The 14,736-nt window shown below is 39.9% G+C and overlaps 1 protein-coding gene across 6 annotated transcripts in view; it reads right to left on the bottom strand.

Annotated features, from left to right (window-relative positions):
• kifc3 (kinesin family member C3) overlaps positions 1-14,736 on the bottom strand; it is a 39,870-nt gene that overhangs the window by 13,188 nt on the left and 11,946 nt on the right. For 3 of the 6 annotated variants that reach the window (XM_057347429.1, XM_057347433.1, XM_057347434.1), the window contains exons 1-4: positions 10,076-10,243; positions 6,059-6,182; positions 4,933-5,081; positions 225-260 (exon numbers count right to left, since the gene is read on the bottom strand). In XM_057347429.1, the coding sequence (XP_057203412.1) occupies positions 225-260; positions 4,933-5,081; positions 6,059-6,140 (267 nt within the window). In that variant the 5' untranslated portion in view covers positions 6,141-6,182; positions 10,076-10,243. Of the gene's footprint in view, positions 1-224; positions 261-4,932; positions 5,082-5,650; positions 5,988-6,058; positions 6,183-10,075; positions 10,244-14,736 lie in introns of those variants that run through there. The other 3 variants (XM_057347430.1, XM_057347431.1, XM_057347432.1) reach the window with 3 other exon arrangements.

The raw sequence follows: 14,736 nt of genomic DNA, 5'->3' as shown, positions 1-14,736 counted from the left end.
ACAAAAGCATTATGAGAACATTTCTAGAGGTAAAATTGTATTTACCCAATAGACATTATCTTCAGCAACTCAAACGTCTACACAAGCACGAGCAGAAATATTCAAGCAAACAGGGTGGAACTATAAACATAACAGACGAATACTGCAGCTTTTGTAAAGACCGACGTCAGAATAAGGCACAGTGGCTCACAGCCAAGCACAAAGAGAGAATCAGAGGGAATTACATAGGCAGACATCCAGGAACAGGACAAGGTAACCTTCTGTACAGATGAACCGACATCAACCAGGTCCAGAGAAAAGAAGTCAAGGAACACCAGAGAAAAATGGAGGGCAGAGGAGAAAAGTAGAAAAGCATGAGAAACAGCATGAAAGCAAGTGACAACGATGGATGACAAATGACAACCCACAGAACTTAAACATCACATCAAACAAAGAAAAACAGCACAGTTTCTTTCACACTTGAGTCAAACTCTCTAAATGCAGATCAAAACGTGCACATACCAATGCATCGAGGGGGAAATCCTGCATTACAATGATTCGCTGGGTTGGAAATAGGCTCTGTACAGAAGAGCATTCTACCTTACAGGTGACACAGTTGGTTGCATGAATGCAGAAAGGTCTAGTGATGGTCTAAACTATTGTTTGAGTTGAGGATCAGGAGGCCTCTCTGAACATCCTAGCCAATCAGATCTCACCAATGCTTATGGGCTGGCCCACCATGTGCCACTATCAAATCTTTCATATCTGGATAATTGCTATGCCTTTTATCCGTATACAGTATTATTGCAATGTTGGATTGCAAAAACTTTTTTGATTTTAATGACGCTAAAAAATGAAAAAATCTTAAACATTTGTAAAGTAAATCTTTTAAATTATACATAAATAAATAATAAATAAATGAAATATATTAAATACGGCATTATAGTATTCTAAATCCCGACTTCTTGATGGAAATTAAGTTACTGTGATTTCAGAGAAATGTAAACAATATCCAGAATTATATATAGCCAGAGGTGGGTAGTAACGCTCTACATTTACTTCGTTACATTTACTTGAGTAACATTTTGGAAAATATGTACTTTTTAAGTCAAATGAAAAGTATGTACTTTTACTCTTACTTGAGTAAATTTCTAATAGAAAATCTGTACTTTTACTTTGTTACATAACTTACATTGCGTGACGTTCCTTCGTTCCTTCATTTTAAAATATGCTTTTTAAAACGCGTTGTTTATTTCAAGGTTGTCGTCTCTTTTTACGGGCATTCCCGAGTGATCGATTCTTTTGAAAGCATTAATTGAACAATGGGCAAAACCACTTGAATAGGCTAATGAATCAGTTCAAATGATTTGTTCAGTTCGCAGCACGATCTGAATCATCTGAAGCAGGATTACTCACTCCTCGTAGCGCGAAATTTAAGAACACGCAGAACACAAAGAGCGTTGGATGAAGTGGATATTAATCTATATCTATACAATCAAAACTGCAAATGTGTCATATTGTTTGCCAGCAATGATAAATGCCCGCCATATGCGCGCACCCGCGCGACCTGTTCGTCAGACACAGCAACATGCGCGTTACCTGTCAGACACAGAGACGTGGGCTTGCAGAAATATACATTTGAAGAACAGAAGGAAGAAAACTTGTTGATGGGCGTGTGGTTCACTGTTTACTGTTTGTTTACAAGTAAGAGCGTTTCACAACACACACGTGACACAACACGAGAAAACATGAGCTTTGTTCAAAAATGTGTATTTCATTTAAGAGAGCACTGCAGATGTTCTAGATCATCTTAGGAAATGCTCTGAGTTTAGTTCATGCTTTAGTTTGACATGGTCTATTATTCTAAATAAGTTGTGTAAACTACATTGACATCAGGACTAGATGAAATTTACAGAAATGCTTGTCTCTTCTGTGTTTGTCTATTCTTTAGTCTCTCTAGTATATTGCAAAGATATCTGCTTATGATAATTAAAAATATTGATTAAAATGTCATATTAAAATATTGGCGTTAATATTAATTTTATGTAGTAGGCCTATATAATCAGATACAAAGTAACTAAGTAACTAGCTACTTGAGTAGTTTTTTCATTGCATACTTTTTTACTTTTACTCAAGTAATTTTTAAACTAGTGACTTTTACTTGAGTAACAATTTCTCTAGTTACTTGTACTTTTACTTGAGTAAAGATTTTGGCTACTCTACCCACCTCTGTATATAGCGATAAACACCCCATAACACACAGCTCTTATTTTGGATTGTCTCATATCTTTCACAGATGTTTACCCAGGCGTGGAGATCAAAGGGAAGAGAGACGTTCTCCTAATATATCACTACCTAATGTTATGTAACTCCAATTGTTACATTCAGTACAAAGGATAACATGACACCAAAACAAGGCTTACTATTGATTCTGTCTCAGAAAAATCTGTCTTGTGAAACTGGTACAATCAACAGTGACAAAACAATCCTTCGAGTATTCTGTTAATTTTGTCTGGTGACAAATGGGCAAAACAAGGATGGGGAAAAGGCAAACCCAGGGACCTAAAAATCATAGAAATTTGGAAACAGGCTTTTTAATCAAGCCAGTAGGCAAATTTTCAGTAACCACCCAAAATACTCCAACAATTTTTTAGCAATGCCCTAGCAAGCAAAAAGCAACATTCTAACAACGTGTTACGGTTGGAAAATTTTCTTCAGAAAAAAGGGCTCCATCTGGAGAGCTTTTAAGTATTGTACAAAGCTCTCATCCTTCCATTTGGACCATAAGCACAGAAGAACAATTCTTAAGTGTATTGTAGACTAATAAACAGTATCAGTGGAACACTTTGAGCAAACAGCAGTCAATTTAATTAAGAAACCCTGCGAAACGTGATGGTTCCGCAGATACGGCCCTGGGGGATCCACACAATAAACACAGTCCACAGGGTAATTTGCCCTGAGCAACCAGTTCAGCTGAGAAGCCCTCCAAGCTGATAACATGGTTTAAATACAGAACAGACAGGCAGTGCTGCATCTTATTAACCCTGTAAAACCAATTATCCAGAAAACAGATGGAACTACACAACAGTAACTCGACAGTCACGTCTTCTAGGGCTGAACGATTAATCGAAATCGAATCGCAATCGCGATGTGAGACGTTGCGATTTGCTAATCGCAAGAGGCTGCGATGTGGAAGCGATGTGAAAAATAGGAAACGCGTCTGTTCCAAGCACACTTTGAGTGGCATTCTTGCTAACCAACTGAGTGAGCGCACCTCCGTTATGCCTAATCAGCACTGCCCCAGCCAACTGCATAAACGTCCATCATTAAAAAAACAAACAGGAGAGAGACAGTGTGTGTTATTATGGCATCTGCAGAGTCAGATCGATCATATTAGGCAAATAAATACTAAAGAACCATCCAATTCAGAAGACCGCACACACAGCCTGTGTCATACTCGCGCGACTCTTCCCCGCGTTGAGCGTCTCGCGGACGAGCCGTTTAAACTTGACGCGCACACACAGCCTGTCATACTCGCGTGTCTCTGCCCCGCGCTGCGCGTCTCTCATGCCTAGCTCCGCGTTTCAAACAAATGTAAATTCTATCTAACTGTTTTGCTAATTTCACTTGGATGAAATTAAACATTCAGCACATTTTTTACTTGTTTTAAAAAATCCCACATACTTAAACAATAATAAATCAGCCTATGTAAACTATGAACTATTTTAATAATTCACTAACACAATAGAAAATGTTATGGATTTAAGGGTTACAATGGGAGTTGTATTTGTTTTAATGGAAACTATAATAGTGTACACTGGTATTTGGATTGTATTGGTGTGATGTAATCTGGAAGTTGGGAACCAATTGAACAACAGTAAGCCCTATTTGAATAATGCCCAAAGCACACTACAAAAATTAATGTTGTAATGGTTTTAATGGAAACAATTAAATGTTTTTTTTTGTTGTTGTTTTCTTTCAGGGTAACTATACCCATACTGTGCTCCACACAACAATATTGAATTGAAGCTTGAATTAGAAAAGTTAAAATCGCAAATCAAATCGCAATCGCAATGTCTGTCAAAAATATCGCAATTAGATATTTTCCCCAAATCGCACAGCCCTAACGTCTTCTGAATCAAAACACTACCATAGGAAGAAAAGAGCAAAGTTTAATTTGCTATACACCAATTAATAGCCTTGAAATCTTGCATGTCCACATTTAGATTATTTTTACAAGATAACGCTTGGTAATAAAATAATGAAAATTGGCATTTTTGGGTGAACGATCATTGTGTACAATAATCGGTGAGGTAAGACTGAATTAATAATAATTCTTTACATTTATATACCGCTTTTCTGGGTACTCATAGCGCTGTACATCAAAGGGGGGAATCTCCTCAACCACCACCAATGTGCAGCATCCTGCTGGATGATGCGACGGCAGCCATATTGCGCCTGAATGCCTACCACACACCAGCTTATTGGTGGAGAGGAGACAGAGTTACAAAGCCAATTAGTACATATGGGGATGATTAGGAGGCCATGATGTATAGAGGCCGAATGGGTGAATTTTGCCCAGGATGCCGGGGGTACACCCCTACTCTTATTCGAAGGACATTTCGGGATTTTTAATAACCACAGAGAGTCAGGACCTCGGTTTAATGTCTCATCCGAAGGACGGTGCTTTTTTACAGTATAGTGTCCCTGTCACTATACTGGGGCATTAGGACCCACCCAGACCACAGAGTGAGCACCCCCCTACTGGCCTCACTAACACCTCTTCCGGCAGCAACCTAATTTTTCCCAGGAGGTCTCCCATCCAGGTACTGACCAGGCTCAACCCTGCTTGGCTCCAGTGGGCAACCAGTCTTGCATGGGCTACAGGGTGATATGGCTGCCGGTTGTACAGAACAATGCACTATGAAGTAAATATTTATAAGGAGGTCGTACCTGTATCAGTAGCTGTTGCTGCTCAGAGGATGCCACTTCAGAGAGGTCAGAGGTCAAACAATGGCGCTGAAGGACAGAATTAGGCAGTGAGAGGAAGGAGCTCTCCTCCTCACCATCACTCATCAGGATATCCAAAGAACTTGCTGAAACTACACGCACACAAAAACAACAAATTACGCTCAAGGACATGAACAAAAATCCACATTCTAGCTTCTACTTAACTAATTAAAATGTTAATCCAAACATACGCCGAAACAAATGCACCATTCATTCACACGGCTGCATACCGCAGTACAGCTACTCTCAACCTGACATCTATTACTCTCAATCTCTCTCTCTCCCCTCGCTCACTCAATCCTCTGACAAACACGTCTCAGGGTCTTCTAAGCACCATGGAAACCAGTAAAGCGCGATAAGATACAAGATAACCGTCTCCTGCGGGTGATATATTAACCTGGATCCCATACCAGCCCCTGAACCTTATTCAAGGGACAACAATCAGCGTTTTGTCCTGGATGTCAGACACCCGTGCTCCTTCGCGCTCACACGGACGAGACGCCGGTGCGCTTAACCATGACACAGCAGGTAGAGACGCTCTCTCTCAAAACACAATGCAAATCTGTCACTGCATTACCGCAAATAACACACAACCTTCAGTCTGCAGCGCTTTCCACAACATCCCACTGTTTCTCTCTCTTTGTTGGCTTCTCGCACTTACCTCTTTTTTGTGTTTTTTGGTCATTGTTTCCTCACACAATTGCTGTGCCCGTTATATTGTCCCATGCAGAACGGAGAGCTTTAGCTCACACATACGATTTCTCTCTCTTTAACACACACAGACATACGCAACAGTCCCAGTCTTCAAGCCCCCGGCCTGTCTCGAAGGAGATTTACCCTTCTGTACCTGGACAGAACGCTGTTGTATTCCATTCAGTCTGGAAATGTCGCTCGGTCAGTAAGACAGAAAGCCTCTCTCACACCTTCTGTGAGTGAGCGAGAGCTCTCTTACGCACACATCTTCTGTCTCTCTCTTCACCTCTCTTCAACACTCACGCAAATATTTAAACAATCCTTTAAAAAAATGCTGCCAGACCGGTTTCCAGTTGACACATGTGATGACGCCTACCGTCCAATGGGAGGTCTGTGTTCCAGAGTTCCTGAAGGCAGGGGGTGTGGCTGACGTCCCAGGTCTTTCGTGTGCCGTACATGACCGCAGGGCCGAGCAGACCCGCACCGCACCGCTGGACCGGCTGTGGACACAGAAACACATGGTCTTATAAGACTGGGTGACAAATAGCTGACTGAAGACACCTCTTTCTTTTTGCCTTATACGTTTTTTTTCTTTTATTCGGTGTGAATCTCTACAAAGTGTCTATATTACACATGGCTATGAATTACGATAGGCTGCATACCACTTTCTATAATGTGAAACAACACAGAAACGTTGCATGGTTGACGTTTAATATTAAATCAGGCTATTTCCTGTTATGTTCAAGTGATTATTTTGAGTTCATTTTGAATCTTTTTTTATTTTTGCCTAAAAATATTAAAACTCAGTAGGGTCAAATAGTGGTTGACATTGTTTACAGTGTATTTGTCATACTGATAAACGGAAGGTCAAAGTAAGAGCAGTGCATTGTGGGATATAGTACTCCATGCTGTGTGTAGAAGATTAAACATTAGCAGTGTGTCCCGATACTGACAGGAAGCTGAACAACACCCGAGTCAACCCTTGGTACATACCATCATTAAACAAGAACCCACAAAAAAAATGTAAGTAATAACTGAATATCAGCTGAACGTTGTCAGAAAGTGAACATTGTTGTTCACAGTTATTGTGAACTACCCATGTTCCCTATATTGTCAAAAAAATGAACAACAATGAACACGCTCATGTAATTTTTACTAAACAGATTGCAGCCTAGCGGCCACAGTTCACACCGACAGAAGAGGATTAAAGTCCATACAAGCACCTGCATATTGAACTGTGGCTATTATAAGAGACTATCTAAACAGACCACATCTGCTCACAAACACAAGGAAAACAACATTATTCACTATCACTACAGTAGTCTAGTGATAATCTGTTTAACCAGTTCACATACGCACACTTGGGCACCCTCTTGTGGTGTGAATATGTTATTATATTGCATAAATATACATGCATATTTCATTCAGACAAGTGTATTTAGGTCAATATTATAAAAACATATCTCTGGATTTTTTCACCGCCAGATTTTGTGTGATTTTATGTTAAGCCTGTTTTAGGACTATTAGGGTCTTTGCATTAGTCTATCTCTAATTCTCATTAATGATACTCTGTACAGCAATTCTGTATTAAGAATAACAATGCTTAAAGGAGTAGTTCACTTCAAAATTTGCCCCTATTGACTTTTCATAGTAGGAATAAAAATGACTAAGGAAAGTCAATGGGGGCAAATTTTGACGTAAACTACTCATGTAATGCAAATAATGTCAATGCAAATGAAATGTCTACTCTTTGTGAATTTGTGAGTTTTCGACAATAACAACAACACACTACACCTGACTACTACTACCAGACCACCGAAAAAAAGACAAAGTTCCTATTCGAGGTCTCTCACTGACATGCACATAGTCCTGTTGTACCAGGAATCCGGCCTTCCTGCGGTCCCGGTCTCGGTCATGCTCCAACCAGCCCCTGTTAATGAGCGATCCCATCCAACCCAACATCTCTCCAGATCAACTACTCCTGACTTCTCCAAGTCTTCATGCTGATGACTAACTGATCTTATTAATAAAATGAAAGTGAGAAACAGCAAGAAAGTGTAAACGTTTGCAGGTTAGTCAAGACATCTTCACCTCCCTCTGCTGAGACACAACAGTTTACGCCAAGCATATTTTACCCATAATCCTTTAAAATGTCAGCAGATGACCTCATTCCACCATCATGGCAGAAGGGATTCAATTCAATCCCTGCACTCGACACCTGCACTGTACTTTCACCTGATCATACGATTTGTGTTGTTCTAGCAATTTAGAGAACAAACAGTGACCACGTTTAAACATGCCACTTACAGTACTTAAATATTATAAGTGTGTAAGTAAGTTTAGAAAATACTACCTCTGAACGTAATCTACATGGCAACCTTTTTTCTGAAATGTAAAAGGTTACCAAAGGGATACCAATATGGCCGATAATTTATCGTGCATCCCTAGTTTTGAAACTGTTTCAAATCATGCACAACACAAGATGCATTTGCCCCTTGAGCTTCACTGTATTTGTTATTAATTGGCCACAAGGGGGAGCAGTAAGAACCAACAACAGACCAACAACTCACACCAATTAATGCACGTGTACATCATTCGCATGAACAAACAAAAATACAGATCATCTAACATAAGTCACTGTGAACGCCACAACATTATGACACCCAAGATCCCCCATCTCTCTCTCTCTCGCTCCCTAAGGTCAAGTTACGCTCGCTCATCAGTAAAACAACACTCGGGTCCTTCTGATGTTTCAGCAGAGCATCGTCTGGTCTCCAGGGAGGACCTCATACAACACACTCCTCCACTGGGAATAACTGATCATCAGCTCATATCCCCTGATGAAATACCACACCAGAGATCATGTCATCGCTCATTTGTGCACAAGTGTTTTTTAATCTAGTCGTTATAGATCGACATCTAAAGATGCACTACACTGAAACTGTTGGTTTAACTGTAGATGTTTTTTAATCTCTGCCACACTATCACACAGACATCATCTTCACCTTTTCCAGCAGCGCACTAACACAGTGTGTGTGAATCTCATTAGCCTACTTCTGCCTCGCTCTGTCCCAAGCGTCTCATCTCCTATTTTAGTTTTGCTACCCACATCCTCCAACAGACACGAGATCACCAGACACAAGTACGTACAAAACACTGGCGATGTTACAAAAAACAGCGGTCAAATGACTCTACATGGATCTGAGAATCTGTTTCAGCTGTTTGGTTACACGTTACGCATTGAAAGACCCACACGACATAAAATAAGCATAAACGTAACTTATTTAAAATATTTCAAAAGTACTCCGTGACATATGCGTTACATTAGTTTGGGGTCTTAGAGACCTCGGGTATATACTGTAAATTGAATGAAATACATTTTCACATGCATATTTGACACAATGAAGAATTTACATTTTTAATTGTTTGTTTTACAGTTTGTCTGAAAAACTATTATTTGACCAAATTTTTGTACATACAGCATTGAAAGAAAGTCAATCATTCTCTACAGAACTGAATGGATGTCAATCAACACTTATGATTCAGTACAATAATGCAATACCAAGGACATGGGTAAAAAACACAAGTGTAACACAAGTCACTGTGTACAAAAGCATCTGCAAAATGCCATAAACATATACATTTGCACGTATACTGAACAACATTACATGTGTGCACAGGTCTTTGCATGTAATCTGCTAACATGCCTGTGTTATAAACCACCTCACACTGTAAAATTACAAGTGTATTCTGGATATATAAAAAAAGCTCTTATTAAGATTATACAGTCAGCTGTCATTTATTCACCATAGTGTACAGCATCAATTATTCACACCAGCCGATGCATGAGTGCACACACGGTCTGTCTCCAGTATCAAACTGAATCCTGTGGTCAAACAGTCTGTCACACGTCTGTCTGATATCCCTATACCATTCATATGTAGTCTCACCATCTGTCTGTCTGTATTTCTGTCTTTGTCTAAATCACTGTAAAACCAAGCAGCATGCAGGAATAAAAACACACGGATGGCCTCTTTAACCAAGAGGACCATAAAACACGAATCTCTATACAGTTATTACAGCCTAGCCATCCCCCCAACATAAAGGAGAAAAATCATTCCTCCCTCCCTCTCTGCTCCTCTAAATCCCTCCATCTCACACCAGCACCACACATCACAGCTAGTGTGAATGCATCTGGCTGGACTGGAAACCGCAGAATTAAAACACAGGACCCGGCGACCAATTCACAGCATCAGCAGATATGAAAACATGATGCATTAATTACTTGAGGAGATGCAACACAGTTCTGGTTCATCATCACACAAGAAACAAAATGACACGTGGTTGAAGAAAATTTGTCATTAAAAAAAACTCCCTATTTCCCTAAACTTACCGCTACCCTGCGGCTTCCTGCAGTCTCTCATCCCTCCATCATTTTGCAGCGTTTACGTTCAGAGCAGACATGCATATACACTCTCACATACATGAACACATACAGCCGATCTGTGCACCGCCACTAGCTGCTCTCCCTTTGTCTCTCTCACACACAGCTCCTCTCTCTCTCTCTCTCTCTCTCTCTCTCTCTCTCACACACACACTAGTACTGACAGGAACGCTCTTTTTCCTGTCGCTGTTCCCTGGTAACGGTGGAATCTGAGCCAGCATCTCAGCCCCCCGTGAATCTGCCCTATTTCCCTGATCTCTCTCTCTGTGAAATACATTTTTCAGCATGTAAATGCCATGTGGTGCTGCTCTCTTCTTGAACGACTATACGAACACGCTTCACCATACTTTCACCATATTCTGCACCCACTAAAAAGGAAACGTTTACATTTTCTCACATTGCCGATGCTTCGATCCCAAGTGGCTTACTTCCACGGTATTTTTATTTAGTACATGTTGCGTCTAAATGTGAGACAGAGCACTGAGGAATGGTTAAAAAAAGAATGAGAAGTTTTCGAGACATGATTGTAAAGGGGTCATATGGCACGAATATGTGTTTTTCTGTGTCTTTGGTGTGTTATAACTTGTAAAGTGAGGGAAATAATTATTTGATCACCTGCCGATTTTGTAAGTTTGCCTGCTTACAAAGAAATGAAGGGTCTATAATTGTTATGGTAGGTTTATTTTAACTGATAACTAAGATAAACAAAAGAATAAAAGCGAATGCTCATCCAGACCTGTCTGAAACGCCTCGTGTAACCACACCCCCACAAATCTACGTCAGTTCCTGGTGTGATCAGAGGTTGCGCTAGACTTTTTCATTGTCTGTCATTTTTATGGACAGGCTCTTAAAAAATCCTTCATAATCTATTTTTACCCGTCACTAGTGCAATGTGATATTACGTGCCAATTAGCATGTTTGTGACATCATCGCGACGTACATGCGTTATTTGAACTTACTGTATTTTAATTTAATTTTAAAATGTTTAATGTTTCTGTTGTCAGACATACAGGTAAAATACTAATTACAGACAAATGTTCATGTCCAGTTAGCAGAGTCGGCGCCAGAGCAGATCTACTGGAGGGGCATTGGGTCATCGGCGGGGGGTCACTGCCGTTTGAGAAATATTTTGACGCAGTGGCGACATCAGTCAAGTCCAACACAGCAGAAATGCTATAAAAAACGAAACACTTTTTTTTATTATTATTTGCTAATTTCGTTTATTCTTGAGGGCTGTTGTGGAGGTTAAACGCAAATAAATGCAGTTTACCCATCTCTGACATGTGTTAGCTTTTTGTTAATCCGCCTTTCCGATCGCGGATAATGTTAGCTGTATCAGTTTGCTCTGGTCCATTTCTCACAATGATGAGCCGACAAAGTTATTACGAAGCACGTTGTTTAATCTCGTCAGCGAAAGCTCCATCCATCACTATACCATTTGACAATCACTTGAACTCCCGGGTGGTTTCACGAACTTATAAAGAAAACAACGAAACCTCTAAAGCAGCTTACTCTCCTTTTCTCCGTCTGCTACTTTTCTCTCACATACGTGAATACCCCGCACCCGCACTACTTTTCCCATCATTCAGTACGGCCAGGACTACAAACCCCATGCTTCTTAAAAGGACAATGCCCATATTCCCGCAACACATGTCAGAAATAGTTTATCCACCTCTCCGAATTATGCGTTTTCCCCGTTCATTTAATTTTATTTCATTTAAGTTACAGGTTGCTCAGAGACTTTGGAGGCGGGACAATGGCAGACTTCTCCGATCCTTTGATTGGTCACTTTTAACATGCACTCACCTACAGTCTCCGACCTGTATCTTACCCGTTGTACAGACGTCTTAATTTGGCATAACACGATACTTTTTTCCGTTTTTAAACTTGGGTTACAGTGCTATGTATGCCCTTGGCTTTGGATCTACATATTTGGCATCTTGACAGGAAGTTAGAAATAAATAGTTTGGTATGTGTATTCATAATTGCTTTTGTATTGTTAATAATTTTCATGAAATTGTTATAAAATGAGAATTAATAAATGGCTACAACAGTATAACTCAAAGCACAAGTTATTATAAATTACAATATGATGTACTCTCTAAAATTTAATTTAAATAATTTATTTGTTTTGCTTTATTTGTTTTGAAAATATTAAAACGGGCTATGCCAGTAAACAGATATTAGATAACTCAAATTTAATGACTACAGGAGACATTTAATTATATTATTATAGTATGTTTTAAATAGGTCATACATGACATGTAAGTTTAACTGCTATATTATATAGCATAATTTTTCTTGACAGATGTAAGAAATCAAAATGTCACTTGTTAAAATACTAACACATAGCTAAGGCAAGGTAATACACTAATCATTCGGTAGTAAGACATGTAATCTGTAGGTGACTGCATGTAGGTGAGTGCATGTTAAAAGTTACCAATCAAATGAGCGGAGACATGCAGATGGTCTCCGCTCATTTGATTGGAAACTTTTAACATGCATTGTCCCGCCTCCAAAGTCTCAGAAGTCAACTCAACGAGCGAGCAAGTGTTGAGCAGTTGCGAGAGCATAGAGAGAATCGCGCGCGCGCTCGTCAAAGCCTCTGCTCGCGGACTGAGTTTTTGCTCGCGGAGCAGAAATGCGCCCGCGTGAGGATTCTTTTCCGCTTTCGGATACTGTTCTGCTCGCTCGCGGAGTTTAAATGCGCCCTCGCGGAGCAGCTTTCCGCACGTAGTTATCATTACGCACGTTTGCATCGCGCGTGCGCGCGCGGATTCCATGCGCGTGAGTTTTGGGTCTATTTAAACTCCATACGTTTATGAGTAATGAATGTAAAAAGGTACGCGTCCCTATGATCACGTTCTGATGAAAGGAAATGATTGGATGCTACTAACTCGACAAAAAGGTAATTGCAAACTTGCAAAAAATGACGGACGGCCTTCTGATTTTTCCGTCACTGGTATTAAAAATCCGTCAATGAGCGCGTTTATATTTATTTATTTTAAAAATGTATGCTTAATAAGCTGATATATGTAAGGTCACATAAACGCGTAAAACGGTTTTCTTTTATCGGGGAAAGATCATAAACGGTTTAAGCAAAAACCGATCGGCAGAGGTAGTTTTTTGCCCATTGATTTCACGCTGCATGTAAACGCCTTTACCGGTTTTCTCTCAGTTTTCTTTATGTGCGCATGACTGAAAGCGCAATAGTAAAAGTCCCAAACAGAAGTAATAGCAAAATAACGCATAAAAGTCTGCTCTCGAATCATGCAGTTGATGTAGAAATGTCAAAATGAACAACTATTGTTGCATATGCAGGTACTGCGGACATGAGAAGACATAAAAATACAGCTTCTGTCCGTTTCCCGCTGCATTTTTAATTACTAAACAGACTATCGACGATGACGTCACTGCACGCGAGAAACCCGGCAAGTCTCAAACTTCCGTGTAAACGGATCATTACTATGCATGTAAACACATGAAAACAGGTTTATTTTTAAGCTGATTTTTGATAGATATCTGTTTATTTTGTGCATGTAAACGCACTCAGTGAGATATCTCTTCTCATGTCGGCAGTACCTGCATATGCAACAATAGTTCTTCATTTTGACATTTCTAAATCAACTGCATGACAACATATACGTTATTTTACTATTACTTCCGTTTGGGACTTTTACTACTGCGCTTTCAGACATGCGCACATAAAGAGAAAACTGGTAAAGGCGTTTACATGCAGCACGAAATCGGAGTAATGGCTTAAGCAAAAACCCATCAGCAGAGGTAGGTTTTTTGCCCGTTTATGACCTTTCCCCGATAAAAGAAAACCGTTGTCGCGTTTACATGACCTTACATATATTAGCTTATTAAGCATAATCGGCGTAAGACTGTGCATGTAAACGCACTCAATGACAGAGAATTTTCAGTTAACGAGACCTCTGGGTCTGATTTGACTAAGACCGCTCAAATGTATAAGCAAGTAAGGTGGGCATGACGTCACGCATTAGGGCTGCTCGATTATGACAAAAATCATAATCACGATTATTTTGGCCAATGTTGAGATCCCGATTATTTAACATGATTACTCACTAAGTTTTAAAACAACATAGAAAAATAAAAAAACTTGGCTTTTAAACTGTGAATTCAACTGAAAAATAAATGTAAAGAAATAGCACAGCTGAACAACTGTAAAGGAAGGGGGTGTGCTGTGGATTTATACCACAGGAAAAGAGAGGATCCTTGCAAAATGGAATCCGGCACAATAATCGTTTTACGTTGATTATTTTGTTTTTGTAATTGTTGAAGGCCAAAATTGACAATTACAATTATTTCCGATTAATTGCACAGCCCTATCACGCATCTTCCGTTCTGCCGCGAAGCAGTGTATCGTTACTTCCGCTAGCACTCCAGTTCATAAGGTGGTGGTAATGCACCTATAAGCTGGTTTGCTGCCAATAAAAGTCAAGAAGAAGTTACTTTTCCGCTAGCGCCTCAGAATGGAGTTTACCAAGTCCCTTGCACATCTGCCACAAATACGGCTAGATGATGTACAACGTTGTGACAAGCAGAGTGGGACGAGAGAGATGCGAGCGCAGTTCCCTCACAAACCT

This window comes from Triplophysa rosa, linkage group LG12 (genome assembly GCF_024868665.1).
Source record: "Triplophysa rosa linkage group LG12, Trosa_1v2, whole genome shotgun sequence".
NCBI lineage: Eukaryota > Metazoa > Chordata > Actinopteri > Cypriniformes > Nemacheilidae > Triplophysa > Triplophysa rosa.
This window is presented reverse-complemented; position numbering and strand designations above follow the sequence as displayed.